This window comes from Neodothiora populina (assembly GCF_041146345.1).
Source record: "Neodothiora populina strain CPC 39397 chromosome Unknown canker_contig_16, whole genome shotgun sequence".
Lineage (NCBI taxonomy): Eukaryota > Fungi > Ascomycota > Dothideomycetes > Dothideales > Dothioraceae > Neodothiora > Neodothiora populina.
In genome coordinates, this window is record NW_027191409.1 from 1597848 (window position 1) to 1617760 (window position 19913).

Below are 19913 nucleotides of genomic sequence, written 5' to 3' on the forward strand. Positions count from 1 at the left end.
TTCCCCCTCCTCCGAACGAAGTCAAAACTCCGCTTTGTAGAGTCTAACACGTTCCTCCATCTCGTGTGTATGACATAGTTGATTCGCGGGGTGTGTTTATAACTATGAGGTAAGCTACTGTATACAATACTTTTCGACGATTTCCAAAAACTACTCAAGGTACAGCTTTTATTCTGTCTCTCAAGTCTCTTGTCGTTTCTCATTCATTCTATATCACCCACTCGATTTTACCAGAGAAGAGCTGCCACATATTGCTTTCAGCGCACTTACAGCAATAAGAGCTAGAAAACATGTCTACCGGAGTAGGAATGTCTTCGTGCTGTCTATCTGGCAAGATCCAGAACGGACAGCCAAAGGGCCGCGAGGAGCAGATTGCTGGATTGGAGACATATGTGTCTGAACCCACCGATGGATCGAAGAAGAAGACTATTGTGTTCCTTGTCGATAGTAAGTTTCTTCCTTTGGTGTTTCTATAGCTCATATTACGAATGCGTGGTGTCTGCGTGGCATCTTGCTATGAACTTGGGTTTCTTCACCTTTTCAATTGTCCAGTCTGGACTCTTATTCGATTATAAAATACGCATGTACAAAGAGATAGAACAATCCCACTAACTCTTGTTCCTCCTCTCCCTCAGTCTTCGGATGGAAGTTCCCCAACACACGTCTCCTAGCCGACCAATACGCCGCCCAGGGCTTCTACGTCTACATCCCAGACGTACACGAAGGCGACTCGCTGCCCATTTCCTTCCTCGACACCGTCGAGCCGCCCCTGCCCACGCGCGAGTCGCAGTCCGTCCTGGACAAAGCGTCGGCGACTGCCCAAGTGGGCGCTACACTGGGACCCTGGCTGATCAAGCATCGCGAGGCGGTCGCCAGACCTTTGATCGAGGGCTTCATCCGCACGATACGCATGGTGCCTGGCACGGATAGAGTTGGTGTCGTGGGATTCTGCTGGGGAGGCCGTTATGCTATCTTGGCTGGCCATGCGGACTTCAGCAGCGGAGAGGGTAAAGGCGCGGATGCGGTGTTCTCGCTTCACCCTTCGCTGGTTTCCATCCCTGCGGACTTTGAGGATGTCGCTGTGCCGATTGCGTTTGCGGTCGGGGATAAAGATAGTTTGTTGAGTGTCGAGCAGGTGGATCAGATTAAGGAGGTCATGGATCGGAAAAAGAAGCAGGATGGGTTGGAGAGCGAGGTCAGGGTTTATGAGGATCAGATTCATGGATGGAGTCTTAGGGGTGACTTCAGTTCTGAGAAGGATAAGAAGGCTATGGACGAGGCTGAGAAGCAAGGGTTTAAGTGGTTCCACAAGCATCTCGGTTGAGAGTATTGTTCTTTTCGACTTCTAATTTAATTTAATTCTTCGTCCCTTTTTCTAGTCTTGTGATTTTTTTCAAGAAATGAAGCTTGAGGACCAAAATCATGCTATAACGCTGGCATTTGAGATGCTACTACAGATAAAATCACGTTGCCCTCGACAATCCACCAACAAGTCTAGCCGAGCCACATCCAACTACTTCAACAGTAACAGCATCTCCAACCAAACCGATCCTCGTACCAAGTCACAAGATTAGTCCAATCCACCTGATACTACATACACAACAGCAACAAACCCTGTCACTGCATCTGAGTTTCAATTTCAATTCTTCCCATCCTTGCTGTCCTCCTCGGTCTTCTTGTCTTCTGCTGATGCTGCTTCAGACTCTCCTGATTGAGAAGGCTGGGCGGGCTGGAAGATGTTGTTGCCTTAAAGGGTCCTATTAGTACGGTCATGGCTCGGGGAGAAGTGAGATGGGGTGATATGAGATTATATGGAGATGAAATGAGACAGGAAATTTGTATGAAAAAGCTTGCAGATGTGGTAAGGATTATATGACTGGAACGAATAGAAAGACGGCCGTGTCCAAGCAGACTTCGATACTGGTTTGATCACGAGGGTAGAGGGAGAGTCTCAGAGATCAAGTCAACGCCTTCGAACAGAGCGACTCGGCGCGCAGAAAACAGGATCCCCTCCTCTTCCAGTACACAGATACATACATAAAATCAAAAGAACCTTGACACGACAAGCAAAGCAAAAGAGAAACAGGAAAATAGACAAGGCAGAACAACAGAAGAAAGAAAAAACAATGCATACAACTAGCACAATGCGCCCACTTGCCATCAGCAGTGAGGTCCGCATTCGCGTCACAGAGGGGACACTTTGTCAATGCCATATTTGTCGTCTTTTCGGTTTTTTCTTATTTGGGTCATGTAGATGATTAGTTCGAGTTCCTGTTATGTTCATCTTCTCGGTCTTGTATATTTTGCACGTGGATATGGGAGTGGTTGATAAGTGGCAGTCATAACCACCGCTGAATCTCGGAAAGGAATAGATATTACTCAAAAGCAAAGACTTACACTTTCTCTCAGCGAGATACGGACTCCAGCGTCTTGGTCCTTGTTCACTGATAGAATCTTTGTTATTACTTGCTAATTGCTCAGGTAAAGTGTTTATAGGTTTCGAGATCTGATGACGACAATCAATAGTGAATGATGGAGGCGTTCGGAACGTGACACGCCAAGAGTATTGGTTCGCGTCTTCTGCTTCACCTTACACTTACCCATTAATCCTGAGACAGTCCTCGATATACAAATCACAGCAAGACTTTTTTTGTCTATTTGCATTATCTCACAGTCCATGTAGCATGACTGGTTCTTGCAAATGATATGCTTGATTGTTGAATGTAGTATAGACTCCCGTGAAGAAATAGGTGAGAGGTCTGGCAAGCCTTGAACCTTTTGAGTGTGTACACATCTGGTGCTTTGACTTGATTATACTGTCGTGAGATGTAAGATATGCAATTCGACCTGGGAGCAACACGGGTCTCGTCTTGGACTATATATTGCCCATGTGTCGTACAACTATGTCGCTTTATCGTCTTCAGTTGGACGGCTGATAGCTTCGTCGTTCATTGGCTCTACGTCTTGTGTACATTTGTGCATTGCTCAAAGGATATAGTACGAGGAACCCTGTCCGTCATGAAGTCATTGAATACTACACACACGAATCACGACAGTATCAAGCAGAAGCGACGATCGACACAGGGGCACAGTATCATAAATCTCGTATTTTTGTGGGTTCCGTGAAGTGGCGATTGTACAAGTATCTGGCTCTGACCTCTTCGCGATCAGAGTCACGCCCCCTGTCCGATCTAGCTGTATCCTCGTTTCAATTCCCCCAGCGCTTCTTGCTTTTCCCTTACGCTATACTATGTTGACAAATACGCTATGCTGTTGGCTCTGGTATAGGACCAGTAATGTGATGTGGGAGGAAGAGCTAGAAAATTTTGAGAAGTTCGCATAAAAAGGAGCAAAAAAGTCATTTGACAGTATTAACAAGGAAAATAAAGGAAATGTAACGACCCGCCTGAAATGCCCAAAAGTAAAGTGAAAAGAGAAATAGCCGGAGCTACATACCATGGGTGGTGTGTAAAATCAATACTCCTCGCCATGCATAGAGTGATCTGTATTCACCACATGGGCTAAGAGAACAGACGATCTCGAGACTTTTACAGCGCAAACAACCGGTCAACAGAAGACTCTGACAGGTCACTGATGAAAACTCGGACCGATCATACGGCAGTTAAAGTTGTCCATCAAAACTCCAGTACCTGCCAGCATCTACATTTCTCCACTGGCCACCAGACACCTTGTCCCAGCCCATAATGACACCGACGAGACGGCAAGCAGCGCTCGAGCTAGCGCACACGACAGCGTCCGCGCGGCTCAAGACACCGATATCGAGAAGGTAGCCACGGCCGACCAACTCTCGCAGGAACATGGCTTGCTTCATCATCTCTTTCTCTTCGTCGGTAGGATCAACGGTAGAGGGATGTCCACCGCCAAGACCGAAGAATAGAGCGCTGTAGAAGCCGCCTTCCCAGCCGCTGTTCTCGTCGACGTGCTTGGTGTATGCGCCGTTACGGAGAGGAACAGCGGGTGGCAGTGTTTTCTTGCTTGCCAGGACGATACGTTCCTGCGCGCGAACAACTGAGACACTCTCTGGGAAAGTGTTACCTAAGTCGTCAGACAAATAGATGTCTGGATCATCCGAGGCAAGCAGTATCGAAGCTTGCTTATCATCGGAAAGGGTGAGATTAGGGTTCAGACGCGTGAGCATCTCCATGGCGGCAGTACTGAAACGCTCGAAGGGAAGGTAATCGTTGCTGAATTGAAGTTCGTAAGGGTGGAGGTCACCACGACGAATGTGCATGCCCACAACGGGAGTGCCGGACTCGGCAGACTCCTTGCGTAGATCAGACGTCTTGTGCTCCAGAAAATTGGCATCGTCGCCGATGAGCTTGAACAGATGCTCGTAACCAGTTCGGGCCATGTCGTAGATCTCACGGTTCTTGTTCATCCCACTCCTGCGCGGTCGGACAAATTCATCCTTGAACGCAGCCCCAAAAGTCCAGGGCATAGTAGCCGCCGAGGCAACAAGGTGGCGTGCAGTATGCGGGCAAGGAACGACCTGGTGAGCAGGTGGAGGAGAGCAAGATGGCTGCGGCGGCAGCTCGAAGAACGATGCATACTTTCCATATGGCCAGGCATTGTCGTTGATGAAGAACGCTCTGCCTTCTTTTTGGGCCAGTCCATAGGCCAACCACAAGGACATGAGTGACTCGCCAAAGCCGGCTTTGTCGGTCTCCATGACAAATGTCAAAGACTTTTCGCAGATGGTAGTGGATTCGGTAATGTTGGTATCACTTCTACCCACGACAGAGACAGATTGGTGCCTTGTATCGGCAGGAAGCATTCCCATGTTCTCGGCGTCAGCAACGTCGACGAATGACTTGCTCGTTGAGTAATACTGCTTGCTGCTGTAACGGTCTCTGCGCATCACTCGCGATCGTGCCATCATCGCTGCCACGCTCTGGCCGACTTTCTCGCTTGCCTGGCAGACATTACGGTACTGGTGGGGTCGCAGAGGGAATTCCAAGGTGTGCGGGATAGAGACAGTCCATTTTGTCTCCCCCTTGTCATCCTGGAATATCAACGGGGTAGGGTCCTGCGGAATTGCAGCATCAGGACTGAAGAACAGTTTCTTATCCGGGGGAGGCACGGGTGATTCAGCGGCCGAAGAGAGTTCCAGCCAAGACGAGCAATGATAACAGAGGAAGAGCGAGACGGCAGCGACGACTACCAGTAATCGTTTCCAGCTCAGATGGCTCCGACATCTATCGAGGAAAGTCTGGTGTGATTCGCGAGCATGCTTTAGTAGCGGAGATGGCAACGGCTGGGCATTTGCTGTTGGATGAACCCAGAGAAAGCGACCCTTTTCGACATCATCATGTAAGGCATCGCCAGGGACAGGTACGGAAATAGTCGGAACTGTGGAAGATGTCGAGGACGTCGAGGTGAGAGAAGATATAGATAAGTTTGTGTTTCGTCGGTCGCGCATGTTGCCCGATTCAGGCACCGATGGCATCAATTGTGGGGAGGAAGTCGTTGTGTTTGAGACACCCACGGTTTGATATTTGACTGCACAGTGATGAATCCAACGGCAACGGCGTTCAGGGTCGCAAGGCGTGAACGGGTTTGTCTCGACTCCCGATGCGAACACGTCTTCGCCAGATGCTGCGGTATTGTAAATATTATCGCACTTCTCCTATATCTCCTTGCTAAAATGGGACAGAAAAGGTCAAGTGTGGCACTGTGTCCAAGTTAAAAACCGAACCCGCAGCCGGCTGCGTTGCACACGTAAAAGAAAGAAGAGAAGGGGGAATTATGGGCACAAAAAGAAGAGGAAATTGACTAATGGACGACAGTGGTCAAACGCAGGATAGAGAGTGTGGGTGGATCAAGGACCGGCCTTTCTTCAAACGCGCATGCAGAAACAGCAGCTTCCAGCCGGGAAAGGGTGCAGGATAGTGGTGTGAAGCTAGAGAGACGGAGGCACAAAAGGAAAAGGATGAGGCAGGGCAGGGAAGATGCATGAACGTTATGCACCCATGTCATCTTGCTCTTTGCCTGCCCCGTGCAGGAACACGCTTAGACCTACGATGTGCAGATTGACAACAGCATGTCCATCTCTATCCAGTCAAGCGAATGCTTCTCTAACGATAGTTGCCCAAGAGAGAGAGTCTCATATATAACACGAGCATCTATAGTCTGTTTGCAAGGCTGTGTCAAGTTGCAATCTGGATAAACGACCGACGTTGAATGGTGGAGGTCTCTTTACCAGGATGCCACGCTAAACCTATTCTGCCTCAAGGCGCAACCTGAAACGCGAAAAGAACTTGGCCGAATCTACCTCGCTGCCCCTCCGGCCGCTGAATGACCCACTCGGCTTCGGTCAAAACTGCTTATTTCATGACTCGAATCTCTGTACTGCCTTCTTTGGCGCCACTTCACTCATTCGAGAATCTTTAGGGAGAACATTGCCTTTGCTAATGTTCGACAATGGCCTGCTGCCCATTCCTGTATCAAAATATGTAGACATCTCCATCATGCTGAACCGGCTAATATAAGATGAACCAGCCTGCTTATGCGCTATATCCCGGGAATAGGCAAGATCCATGTGCCGCCTGCAGCGAAAGATATCAGCAGGACCGGGATTGGACTCCTGCCAACACACTGCACCATGACGATTGCTGCTTTCTCCGCTGGCCATTCCAAGACCAAAGTACCTCACTAAGAAAAGGTATAGAGGGAATATCCGTCCTCTTCCTCGTATGAGTGGAGCTCGATTCTCTGCGAAAGTCCGCGGCCCACACTAGCTTGAAAAAAGATCCTCGGCAAGGACGACCTGGGAAAATGATCAGGAAGCGCTTACACAGTAGTACTGTACAGGATGTGGCCGACACTGATACCCATGTGAGTTTCCGTCTTCATTGCGGTCAGAGCCAGAGCCTTTGCATATCTGGTCTCGTCCGAAGAACAGCACAGCTGAAACTTGTCCGAACTGGTGGCAGAGGATGTTCTACTGACGGTGGGCCTGGTCGTCGTGCAGACAGTGCCGTTTTTGCCAATCACGTAATACTTGTACCTATGGTCAAAGCATACCAGGCTGGGCAACACCTGGGCCTTTCTAATTTTATAGAGAGCTCGGCAGGAAATCACAATACGACTCTTTCACTCTACACCCCTGTCATATCCTCATCATTTACGCTTCCTACCTCCACCCGACACTCGGCTACTGATGTTGCTGACATTTCGCGATTGGCCGCGTGTCTGATCTTGACACCGAGCTCGTGAAATGCTCTTATTGCTACGTTACCAATCCTTCCTCAACTCGGGTTTTGTACATGTGAAAGCTGCCGTGGCATGTGAAGAGGGTTATGAAGCACCGTGTACGCCACCTCACCTTATAACGGCAGCCTTGTGTGCTTCTGTGTCTGAGGTACCTCGCGAACCTTGGAATTTCGGGTCGTACGTTATCGGGGCTGTGTTCACATGATGCACATAAAAATGTGCGCTCGGATGTGAAATGCCACGGAGGGAGGAGATTTGTGCATTTGTGCATCGGGTCGCGATTTTTGATATGCGAGCTTGGTGTGGCGTGAAGAATAACTTTGATCTCCTTGGAAACCATGAGGAATCGCGAGGTAGATGCGAACGCGAACGATTTCTCATTCGCAGTCTTATGTCGTCAGGGGATGTGAGACAGGGTACAGAGTTCAGGCGAGAGACGAACAAGAGAAAGTTTACATGAAAGCGCTCAGAGCATGGTCGATCTCTGCTTACTGTCCCAAGCTGAGGAAATAAAGTAATGATTGATCATGTGGTTGTCCAAAAGCACTTGCTTGTCTTGGTCTGTTACATGCGCTTCGAAACGGACAGCAAACCTTCAGACAACCGAGGCTGAGGTGCATGTAAATCCGCGTGACGATCAATAACAGGATGGGGGATCAGGGAATCAGGGATCAGGGGAGGCATTGTGAGAGCGAGGGATGAGCGGCTGGCAGAGAGAAAGGGAAACCATTCAACGTCGCAGTGTCCACAAAGTCTTTTGTTCGTAAAAGTAGATTTCCTTTGCAGACAATCAACAGCTTCAGATGCTACACTAGCAAGGGGAAAAGGATTCGAAGCTGAGATCGAACGCTAAAAGGAAACCCCCCATCAAGTGGACTTTTCCTTCCACAGGTCCACCACACAGCTTCAACGAATCGACCGCAGGAAAAGGCCAATCCGCGACACAAACGCCCAGCATGAAACAGGAACCCGGTGATGAAACCCGCGTCGCGGGAAATCGCAAACAAGTTCATGCCAAAGTAAAGGGAGAATTGTTTGCTTTTTAATCGTGCTTTTTGCCATCTACTCCTCCTCCGCTCACATTAAACTCCATCTATCTCTGGCCTCCCTGGAAGAAAAAGTTCCACCACATAGGTAATGATATACGTAGTGGTTGTCGAAAGTGACGATAGCAGGATGGAGTGTTCGCCCGTGTGATTGGCGGAAGTGTTTATCTGAGGCGGCGGGCCTCACGCTCGGACTCGAGGAGGCAGAGAATGTCATCCTCACGGACTGTAGAGGATCGGGTTAGCAGACTACGACATGCTGATATGTATTTCGAGACATGTGCCAGCGCAGATGAGCCAAATGGTAGGATGGATGGATGGCACTGAAGTCGCTCATCGGGCAACCCCTTGCAGCGTCTGGCAGCTCCTCCTCGTGTCCTCATCTGCGCTATAGCCACATCTGCGAGATAAGAAGAATTGATGACATACCGGGACCCTTGACGTTACGGATGATGGAACGGGTAGTGTCGTCCATGAACTCAACACGGACCTGAGTAACACCACCACGAGAACCTGTGTTGCGATGTCTGATTAGCCTCTGTGCCAGTACGTGCTGTTTCTGAAGTTTCGGGCTGTAAGGCAGCGCGCCGGCAGTATGTAATGGCACGATTGTCTCCCCATTTCCGTGCCTCCGCAGCCATCGTGACATGGGTCGGCGGTCCAGCATGTTCCAACAATCATCAAGACACTTTTTCGCTTTTCCATCGTCGCATTTCTTTCCCCAGTAAGATTCCTCCTCTTTCATACTGCCGGGGCATCTGCATGTTCGCCTTCCATCCGCGGAAAGAGTGTGTAGGAGGTTGCGTGTTCCATAGAAGTGTTTTTTGGCTATTCTTTCTTTCTTTCTCGAGACATACCGGTACGGCCCAAGACGCGGGTGACCTTGACGAGCTTGACGGGGACCTTGGCAGACTCCATTTTGACTTGATGTGATTTGACTTCGTAGAAGAAGAAGTTCTTTTCGTTTGGCGATGGAGGGGTGGAGGTGAAGTCGAGTGCTGCTGGTAGGGACGAACGACGACGGGCGGGACTGGCGACGCCTTCACAGATTTCGATGGATTGTGCATTTTCGCGAGACGCGAGTGCGTTCTTGGCGTTTTTGGTCGGCTGATTATCGGCTTTGTCCCTGTTCTGCTCCAGCCCTAACGACCCCAAGGCTTCGGAATCAAGGGCCCGACCCTCCCCTCATGTTGGCAATCTCGCCAAGGGTTACTCTTTGCCTTTAGACAAGTCCATACAGACAAGCCCTCAATTACCAGACGGCAGTTATTACAGTGGCGCGCATGCCTCAACCCATCTTTCTTCCTTTCTAAAAGGCCTCGACGAGTCTCTTGACTCTACCATCAGATCATCCCGACGACGTTTTCGACAGGTGATCATCCCATGGCAAGTCATTGACAGGGTATATTACATTACATACAAGGAAGAGCATGCCACCAGCAGTTCCACCGGCTACAGTATCCAGGCCGTCGGGCTTTGTTTCAGTCTCGGAGGTCGAGTCCGTCCATATGTGCGCATCTAGGCTCTCACAGTCTCCCGTTTCACATCTTGTTCGTTCTGGACATCCCGACAGGTGCTGCATCTTACAACGTGTAATAACCATGTTATTCAATTGTTCTTCTGGATCTGTCCAGAGCAAGCCATTTGACGCGCTCCGGACTAGTCTCCCCCATACTTTATGGACTGACGGTCCATGCATCAAGGTACAGTACAGTAGTACAGTACAATTGCTATACAGCTCGGTATCTTGTATCCACGTCGCACGAATCGCCGTACCATCTCTTGTACGACCACAATGATACCATCGTGCAGCGCACATCACATACCTAGTTTCACGGCTTGTTTTTCGTCATGGAGTCTGGGCTGGGATGGGCCCGACCCATGGCCCGACCTTGTTCTCCCCTATCATGTACTGTAAATATGCACCACAATGGCTGGCTTGGTGGCTAGATGGCTCGGTGGCTAGATGGCTCGGTGGCTTGATGGCTTGATGGGTCTGCGCAATGTGCCCCTCCACACCTGGGACATGCCACCAGGTCTGAGGTTTGATTGTCTGACTCTGTGGGCGCCTCACGCAGACCAGTGGTGTTGTTCGAGGCGCGCAGTGTTGTATGCATGTACGTTGCAACCTGTGAACGGCATTTTAGATCTTAGGGACAAACAGCTACTGGTCCACGAATGAACGCGGCAGAAAGTGATGCATGTGGAAAACTTTAGATCGCGACAACCTGGTTGCTCATACTACAGTGTACAGCTTCTGACATGAGCCGGAAGACGGCAGGAGTCCTCGGATGGTTTCATGGAGTTGGTCTGTCATCTAGAGCATGGGCTCGCATGGCGTGGTCGTCATGTTGTAGTCCTGGCGTTTCTAGACGACGGGCCAGAAGGCCTATGGGTCTAGACCTTCATCCCATCAACAAGACTCTGCGAGGGGCGGCTTGATCAGAGCATGACAAGAATTGGGTCACATGTATTACAGAAGTTATAGTGATGATAATGGTGATTTTGAATATTCAACACCGGATCTTGTCAAGGTAGATCGATGCATCCCTTGTATTCTCGGGACACACTGGTATCTCGTCTCCCCCGACTTATTACAGATTGGTATAAGGTCGCGATCCTCTATAATATCCCATCATAAGCGTGAATCATTGACGTAAAGGTCAACGAGAGAGCCCGGCCGCGCGAGCCTCTCGCTTTACATACGACCAGGCGTGCCGTCCCTTCCATTCCAGCCCCCATAAGCGACGTATCCTCAAGCATGTCAGTACTCGATGCCCGAACGCCTCGCTACCGTCCAATCAAACCAGGATTTCAACCTTTCACAACCTCGTAGATCGAATCAATAAGCTGCTTCGCTTGTTGTAGGCTGTGCGGATGTGAAGCCATTAGCGGCCGATGTTGCCCGATGCATCACATCCACTCCATTGCTTCCAGTTCCCATCTCGCGTGGCAATGAGACGCTCTCGCTCGTCGTCTTCGCACAGTATTCTTGTATCAGTCGCTGAAGGTCCATCAGCTTGAAGGGCTTTGTCATGAAGCCCTTCATGCCCACCTTCGCCGCCCTTTCGAGTGCGGCATTCGTCACATCTGCTGTGACGGCCAGTACAGTAGGTCCGCCTTTGCCATTGACGACACCATTCTTTCCGTACTCCATAGACAAAATCTTCTCGGTGGCTTCATAGCCGTCCATGAACGGCATCCACAAATCCATAAGTACAACATCGACATGCCCGTGTTTGGCCATTTGTCGAACTGCTTCGGCGCCATCGTAGGCTTCATGAATGGTCTTGTACCCAAACTTCCTGAGCATGCTGACCAGTAGCTTGCGGTTTATCTTGTTGTCCTCGGCAACGAGGAAGGTGAGCGGATATTTGAGTGCAAGCTCGCGATCGATGCTATTCAGTGTTGCCGATGCTTTGCGGTTTCCGTTCGCCTTGGCGACACTGTGCGGCAGGACTGGGAAGTGAGAATGACTCTGGCTCTGGCGCTTCTCACCTTGTTTGCGAGATTTCAAGTCCATGTCCAATTGAGGCGCCGGTATATCTGCGCGGCGGCTCGCCGACGTGTTCGCAATCATACTCGTCGTCGGGGTGGGCGGGTAAACAGGCGTTGGAGAAGGTCGTCCATCCGAATCTACTGACCCCGAATTCCGTTGTCGTGTGGTTTGGGGCGAGCTGAACGGTGAGACTGGCCGGCTTACGATTTCGCCCGGTGTGACTGGTATTCTCATCTCGAATTCACTGCCTTGTCTAGGACCTTCGGTTTCCGTGCGAATACAAAACAAGTCGCCGCCTAATTTCCGTGCAAGTCCCTTGGCCACTAAGAGACCTAAACCTAAGCCTTCGCTTTGTCGAGTCAACGACGGATCTTCCTGCGAGAAAGGCTGGAAGAGTTTGGGCAAGAAAGCTGCAGGTATGCCGGGTCCGGTATCCGTGCATCTGATAACAATGTAGCGACCCTTCGGGCTCATTTTAGCAGCCATACAAACCTTGCCCTGATCTGTGAATTTGATAGCATTGAGAAATACGCATGAGATAAGCTTGGCAAGGTCCTTTTCGTCTACCAGAATGGTTTCTTGTACACCGGGATCCACGGTCCATTCGATAATCTTCGTTCTTGGTTCACCGCTGGCGGAGTACGTGCAGACTTCGATGACTTCGCCAAGCTGCGTCTCTTTCGCTATGGCAGACTCGGGTCTTCCACCAACTTTGAGACCCTCATTGACTACGTATTGCAAGACCTGTCGTAAATTGGTGTGACGGACACCAGGGGCGACTGGACGGTCGCCAGGATGCACAGATGCCACACTGGCAATCGGTGGTCGCTGTGGTGGTGGCTTGATCATGGGCTGGTTCTGTATCGATTGGAAGTCTTGCTCGACTGTCTCACTCAGTTCGTTCTTCGAGGACCGTGTTGCTGACGTCGCTCGTAATTTTCTTGGGTAGCCCTCCTGTAAGATTCGATCCTCGTCTCGCCGACGCTTATTAGGCCGTTGAATCGGAAGATTGCTACCGGCGACAAGTATTTCGGGATGGCTGGCGAAGGTCTCTGGCAAGTCGGAATCAGTCGACTCCTCGTGTCGGAGTGGGCTGCTCTCCGGGATGCCCATATTCATGTCGTAGGCATGTACGACGTTGTCAGCAGCCTCTACGGCACGTCGAGAGCTATCTTGCACGATCTCAATGTTGTCTTTGAGACTCTCGAAGATCTTCCGCACTGTCGGATCGGACTGGCCTTCGGCGGCCTCTTGGACCGTGGCGTACATAACATCGAGCATGCCGACAACACCTTGCATAGGTGTACGAAGTTCGTGAGACAAGCTCTTTGCGTAAGGTTGTAGTGATTGTGCGGCGGTGACTACTTCATGTGGGATGATTCTGTTAGATTCCCGAGGCACGCCGTTCATGGTGATGAAGCCTGAGCCCTCGAGCAGTCTTTCGGTAATCATGTCCTCGATGGCGTGCATGAAAAGCTCGATGTAGGACCACGAGAAGGGTCGATTGCGATTGCCCTCTAAGGACCACATGATGCCGAAATGAGCAAAGCACTTGTTGTCGAAGAAGAGCGGTATGCCGATATACGAGTCTGCGGCGAAAGGCAGATTGTTGGGGTTCTTGCTGAAGATCTCGCCGACCTTTTCCGGCACGACGAAGACCTTGTCGTGACGCATGTAGCCGCAAGGGCAGCCGTAAGCATGATATTTCATGTTCTTCTCGGCACCAGCCAGGCCATGCCCATCATTGTAATACCAAGCTGCAGCCATCAAACAAGATCCGGGCTCGCCAATGGGCGGCATCTCGACAGCGGCATCCTGCTCATCGACCAAGATACGCTTCGCGATGAACGACAGCTGAGCGCCCAACGATTCTGCCAGCTGCTCAGCACAGATGCCCCAGAAGTCGTCAGTGCTAACACCGCGGAGCTTCTCCTTCATTTGGACGAGTCTCTCCAAGCCCTGAGTCTCTTGTGGGGTGTAAAGGCGATTGAGTTCTCGAGAGAAGTTCTGATCTCCATTGTGTATCACGGTTTCGGGTGAGGCTGCGGGCGCCAAACATATTGATTTCCTCAACTCTGGGTCAAGGAGTTTTCCGGCCTCCTGCCCGTCCATCCTGGGTCCACTGAGAGGTGCTCCAGTTCGTCCGGTTAGGCAGTCGCACGATGCTTTGAAATGCGGCAGAGCAGAAGAAGGCAAGGCAGTTCGTCTGGTCGTTGTAGGCAGATGGGTCTTTTCGAAGGATGCTAGCGTTGCGACGACGTGATTGATGATGCCGTGTATATATGCGATCTTACCGTTGGAACGGAAGGACGAAGATCTGGCTCAGTGTAAAGAGGATGCGAGATGTTGGCCAAAAGTGGTAAGAAATCTGCTTCTACTGTGTGTCGAGTATCCGAGATATCAGAGACAGTCGGGTTCCTTTACGCAATCAACCTAAGGTAATGTCAAAGAAGACTGAATATTGACGAATTGGCGAGAGGCGGATCGATTGACCAAAACGCTGGATTGTGTTGATGTACGTCGAATCGAATCGGCAGGAACGTCGATGGTTGTGGTCGGGAAGGGCAGGTACAAGAAGCGCAGCAGGCAGCAGACATAACCCGATTTTGCGACGCAACGAACATTTGACGAATGGCAAGCAGCAAAGAGAGTTTCAATCTGACTCCACCTAACCCCTTCGCATCGAGGCCTGGCGGAGGGTCGGTTGTGTAACGCTCTATGAACAGGGTGCTGAGAGTTCGCAGCTAGCCTCAAGCGCTAGCGGTCCAGACCTCCAAGGAACTTCTCTGCTTGTTAATGTTGTGGGTGGAAAAGCTGAGCACATCTTCCGTATTCGTCATGGACCACCTCTGCCCTTCGACTGCCGCTACCTGCGAATTCTGCAGCCGTTGGCATCATGTCCTGTCCTGTGATCTCCTGCGCTTCTGGAGTCTGCTCCGAGTCGCTTTTGTTCGGCGTAAACGAGATAATCTTCGCTTTTCAGCAACGCCGAGTGTGTGATTGGTAACCTCCAGCGTCATCTGCTCGACCCTGTGACCCTCGATTTTCCCCTCGAGGTGTTCCCACACTGGTGCATGCGCTGGACCCGAACAGGTATGGCGCGAGACCACTCACAAGAGGTTGACGTCAATCATTACCCTGATTAGCCTTGTACAAGTACGATTCGCTAAGGCACAATATCGGACATAACGATACGTGACATTGGCTGACCGAATATTCATCTTCTTTCCAATCTACGCTAGGCTCTTGAGTGATGGGTCCCGACGTCTTCTGAACGAGTCACGGCGGCTCTTTGATACTGACACAGCTATGTCTGGACAGTCGCGCAACTGATCAATCGCGGCAGAAGATAGTGGATACTATGAAATCGTCTACTATCGGCTGCAGACATGCCAATCTCTCGTTCAGTCGCCTGTTCGAGATCCATGAGAGCAATCTGGATTCCTGAACAGCGCAGATCATAGGCGATCTCTCCAGGGACGCGTAAGGGACCTCCCAAGCACAACACTCCATGGAGTAACTGCGTAAGTACATTTCAGTCGAAGCACGGAATCCTACTCCGTTGCACCGAGCGAGAGGCTTGAGCAAAGGCTTGCAGTGCAGGGTAAATGCTACACTAACCCCCATACCCGCCGACATCCGTGGTTCAAATCTTTCGGGAATATCACATGGAGTTTTGCCAGACGTCTCTAAGTTCCGTTTAGCTCTACTTTTTGGACCAAAGTTCTGTACCAGTTATCGCAGCACACAGTTGGATGCGATGCCACTCTTGATGGCCCGTTAAAGCCACCCGCTTGATACGAGTCGAATACAGCATATCGGCTTGGGCTTCCGAGGCGACTTGCTTTCGGCCAAACAGATACTTTATCATTGACCGCGACGCCACTTCGAGGATAGCATAGACACCAAACCTATAAGTGCCAGTTTTATGTTCAAAGCCACAGAAACTCTATGATTAGTCACAATCTTAGATCTCTGGGTTCATTAAGCATATCGGCAGATCTGTTCCCTAAACACGCCGTCTCTTTGGTGGAGTAGCAGTCCGTCCCAGAAAACAGGAAAAGTCGGCTACCGTACCCAGGTCATCAACGGACGAGCATACGGTCCAGTGAATTGTGTCACTGGCGATGTCATTACAGATGAGGTTCTTTTGCTTGACAACATGACAAACGTCTTCATTCAGGTTGTGCGTCTGTTGTCTCAGGTGCTTGCCTGTACCGATCTTCATAACTCATAATTGGCAAATTTACCTCCCGAAGGGTTAGAGTGTTTCTCGCTCGATTTAATGGTCAGGTAAAACACCGGCCAACGGATAAAGCGGCCAACGGTCACCCTGGGAGGCTTTGCATTCTGTTTCTCGTTCTCTTGCCGTTTCTAAGTGCAAGTGTACTCGTATTTCGCAAAACGTGAAGTCTATTGGCACCACTGCAACCTCAGCCAGCGCCCGCCCTCGTGTACTGGCGAGTGGTAGACTCTTATCATGTGTTTCATCGTGCGGCGACATATTGTGGCTGTTCGCCTTGGTCCTCGAATACTAATCACTGGTAGAACTTTCTGTGTCTGCTAGCCGTCGGTCCTCGAATTTCACTGGTTCTGCTACGAAACTCACTACATCGCTGGAGCTTAAAATATAACTATCAAGATCTATTGTCCATAATGGCTCACCGCATCGTATGTTATCGTGCACTGGCCGATACACCAATCGTGATCGAATCTTAGTTGAGGTGCAGTGTCACCTCTATACCTATTCAGCCGGCGGTGTGTGCTCCTGTTCTCTACAGCTCTGTCCGACTTCGGGCGCTCTATCACCCTTGCTCAAGCATCGGCTTAGCCTATGTGCTACCTTACTTCGACTCGCGCTGGCGCGTGCTGCATCTATAGAGCAGATGTCGTATATCACATCAACAACTGAAAAACACTTACTGAAAATACGACGCTCTGGATATCGTCCGCGGAGAGTATTCGTATCTAACGTAACTAAGGTACCTTGCAAGCGAGCCATACTACAGTAGGTATGAAGAGGAGGCTCAGCTCGCTTCATGTTACTACTTTTTCCTTTCTTTCCTACAGCAAAATAAACTTCCTCCGATCGCCGTTTGTGGGCGAAACGGTTCTAAGATATTTATATTGCTAACCTTACCTCGACGCATCAATTCAGGCAAAACTGTCTGAACCCATTTTTCGATCTTACTGACACTACATAGTGTACTGAACGGTAGACTTCCTCTAGGGATTTAACTCTACAGTTTCAGACTCCACGAGAGGGCAGTCTGAGGACACATTTCACGAGAAGGTTAATCTTTACGAAACCGATACTTCTCTATTGGATATATTACTCAATTACCAGCTTTTCCATTATGCATTGAATTGTCCACTGTTTCGATCACTTTTTTTCCCTCGCGCCGCGGAGGGCGCTTCTCTGCGTGAAACATAGGGTCGAGCACATACACAACTCGTCGAATGTTCTTTGATTGATTTCTATCCGTCTCACAAAGCTTTATCCTCTTATGGAAGGTACAGTGCGAAAACCGAAGCTTCGCCTTTCGAGTTCTACCTTACTGCACAGGCTCAATGGTCAGCAGTACACGACCATTCTCCAATACCTACTTACCTTTGCCCCAAAGTCAATCGGTGGCAGAACCACGTTACTTTCTATAAGCATTGCGACTTCGGAACGTGAGCTGAAAGAAGACATGCATTTTCGATCATCGGAGTCGTTCCAAGTCTCTTGATTTCAATGCTTTCAATTATCCCAATGCTTCCAACTAGCCCAGCCCTAGCTCAGAGAGTGAAGCTCATCGACCTTGATCGGCCACAGAGTACTTTTATGTCAAAAAGGATGCAGGTACAGTACTCAAAGTACAGTACGTGAAACCCACGTGGGTCAGCCCAACAGAGCCTCATCCTTCTTCCTTCTTCCGGTCCGCTACTATGCATGGGCTTGTCTAGTCATCAGCGTGATCTGCTTTCTGTCGCTCTGTTTATCCGCAATTCGTGGTAAGCGAAGCCTGAATCAACGCCTCAACTTCAAATGGAGAACGTTGTCTCATATGTAGGAGCTGAGGTAATCTGGTGGTTATGTTAAAGTTTCGATACACGTGAGATGGGTACTGGAGGCTGGTGACGGTAGATATTCTCAGTTTACTGGTTGCAGATGCGCAAGCCACTGTTTTTCGTACATTTCGATCATTTCGGCCTTCGGGCACTCTCTTACTGGCTTGTGGTGAGAAGCAGATGTGCGAGATCAGAGAAATTTGGATTTGGGAGGTAGAAAAACAAAAGGGTAATGAGATTTGTATACAGCGTGCTCCGTGCCAGCGATGTCCTGGAATAATGTCTACGTGTCAATATGCTCGACGAACAACAACAACTAGATATGTCCTTTCGGCCGTGGCTCTTCCTCGTTCACCTCACATATCAACTACTGCTTCTTCTGGGCGGCCGGGCCCATCTCCTTGCTGAAGGCCATGTACGACACGTCCAGGTTGGCGATGGCGCTCACACCAACAGACAGGATGAGTAGGAGGAGCAGGGACACAGAGCCAGTGATGAAGATGCCTGATTGAGAGTGGTCAGTATACGAGAAGACGGGTGGGATCTACAACTGATGCTGTGATGGAAATTACCTTGGTTCACGAATTGGTACTTCTCGAACAAGGGCAGGTTGGAGTCAAGGTTGCTTCCGTTCGAGCCCTTCTCGTATCCGCTCAAGTCACGCTTGAGGTCTCCGTGCATGCCAGGTGGGAACGGGCTGTCCATCTCGTAAGTCTGCTCGGGATGTTGGATCGCCTCCTGGACCTGGGTGGTTGCTGGAGTAGTGGTGTAGACGACGGTGTATGAGTCCAGCTGCGTCAAGATGTCGTTGAGGAATGAATCTGGCGATGTTAGGTCTGTGGTCCAGTGTAGAGTAAGTGCTGAATGAAGGACATACCGTGACGCGCGAGAGTCGTCGCCCTTTCCTCTTGGTCTGCTGAAGGCGCAGAGAAAGTAAGTCTGATCGATTGCGACTTCTTCTCTAGCTTGGGGATTTTGCCATCTGTTTGTCGGATCAGCACCTGTGTCCTGCACTCTTGCCATGTCCGCATCATCATACCAGCGCCATCAACTCGTAGGGAAGACCAGCCCTCGGCGTTCTTCGTGCAGTACTTGTTGACTGCATGGTAGACCGTTTCATCGTCAACAAGGCCGACAGCATTTGATATCTTCGCGGCGGTCTTGATTTGCTTATCGGAACTGACGAGTCGTCGTTCGAGGTATGGCGTGTTACGGTGTGCTGCGTAGTCGGCACCGGAGACACCAGGTTGGGAAACAAAGACGATGCTGCCCGATGAGCAGCCTTCTACTAATGGACGGAGCTTAGACTCGATGGTCGAGTGACTGGCGACTTTTGCGTCTTCTAGGTTGATGTCGAGCCTATATCATAATGTCAACATATGGGCTTGGTGGGAGGAATGGAGGAGAGGCGAGACGCTTACTCGTTTGTTGAGAAGAGGAAAAAGGGCGATGCATCTCTGAACGCATGCGCGCATTGCAAGGCCAGGGCGGCCGCTCCGAAATACCTTGTATGCATCTCTTGATTGTGTTTTGATGCCTTTATGAAAAGATAGATGCTGCCACCACCTATCTTGCTATTTGCCTTGTGACGTTGGTTGGCAGCTCGACATGGCGGATGAACCTCGGGAGAACCTCCAGCTCTCGTCGCCCGGGGATTGGTGAGGTGCAAGTACACTACCTCGACTACCTTACCTGACCTCATCCTGCCCTACCTATCTACCTACAATTCACCGACGAGTGTCGACCATCCTGCTAAGAATTACCAGTCGGGCTTCTCATTCTGAGACTGTATAATCGTTCTGCTTCACTTGTCGGTGGTGAAGAGTACAGCTGTGTGCTTACCATAATGTGCCCTCTCCAATGACTCTATCGGTGTCTTCAAAGATAACTCCACAATCCACTCAGCTGGGTCCAGATTGCGGAGCATCAACTTAGTAAGTTAGTTCAATGTCTCACACTGTCTGATAATATGAGTCCTTTTCCCCTCGTTGTCAGTAGCCATAGGTCCCAGCAGGCATGTAAGTGCGCGTTCGTTACCTGTCTTGATTGGCAAGATCCAACATGAAATTTCCATCAAAACC

General features: G+C 50.2%; 5 protein-coding genes across 7 annotated transcripts; 1 reads left to right on the forward strand and 4 right to left on the reverse strand.

The window, feature by feature from the left end:
* Nucleotides 1-290: 290 nt before the first annotated feature.
* On the forward strand, nt 291-1324 carry AAFC00_003866 (uncharacterized protein; the record flags this gene model as incomplete). The annotated part of the gene is made up of 2 exons (XM_069343406.1): nt 291-447; nt 636-1324. The coding sequence occupies 2 exons, from the start codon at nt 291-293 to the stop codon at nt 1322-1324; spliced, it is 846 nt and encodes a 281-aa protein (XP_069201230.1).
* Nucleotides 1325-3622: 2298 nt separating this feature from the next.
* AAFC00_003867 (uncharacterized protein) lies at nt 3623-5440 on the reverse strand (the record flags this gene model as incomplete). Of its 3 annotated transcripts, none has more annotated exons than XM_069343407.1 (1): nt 3623-5440. In XM_069343407.1, one exon carries the CDS (start codon nt 5438-5440, stop codon nt 3623-3625), a length of 1818 nt encoding a protein of 605 aa, XP_069201233.1. The 3 variants fall into 3 exon arrangements, with proteins under 3 accessions (XP_069201233.1, XP_069201232.1, XP_069201231.1); XM_069343408.1 differs by having other exon boundaries at nt 3623-4900; XM_069347762.1 differs by having other exon boundaries at nt 3623-4879.
* A 3003-nt stretch (nt 5441-8443) lies between these two features.
* AAFC00_003868 (40S ribosomal protein eS28) lies at nt 8444-9197 on the reverse strand (the record flags this gene model as incomplete). Its single annotated transcript, XM_069343409.1, has 3 exons — nt 8444-8505; nt 8709-8792; nt 9137-9197. 3 exons carry the CDS (start codon nt 9195-9197, stop codon nt 8444-8446), a joined length of 207 nt encoding a protein of 68 aa, XP_069201234.1.
* Nucleotides 9198-11121: 1924 nt separating this feature from the next.
* Nucleotides 11122-13890, reverse strand: AAFC00_003869 (uncharacterized protein; the record flags this gene model as incomplete). The annotated part of the gene is made up of 1 exon (XM_069343410.1): nt 11122-13890. One exon carries the CDS (start codon nt 13888-13890, stop codon nt 11122-11124), a length of 2769 nt encoding a protein of 922 aa, XP_069201235.1.
* Nucleotides 13891-18199: 4309 nt separating this feature from the next.
* On the reverse strand, nt 18200-19348 carry AAFC00_003870 (uncharacterized protein; the record flags this gene model as incomplete). The annotated part of the gene is made up of 5 exons (XM_069343411.1): nt 18200-18336; nt 18405-18653; nt 18710-18814; nt 18872-19191; nt 19254-19348. The coding sequence occupies 5 exons, from the start codon at nt 19346-19348 to the stop codon at nt 18200-18202; spliced, it is 906 nt and encodes a 301-aa protein (XP_069201236.1).
* Between the last annotated feature and the right edge of the window lie 565 nt (nt 19349-19913).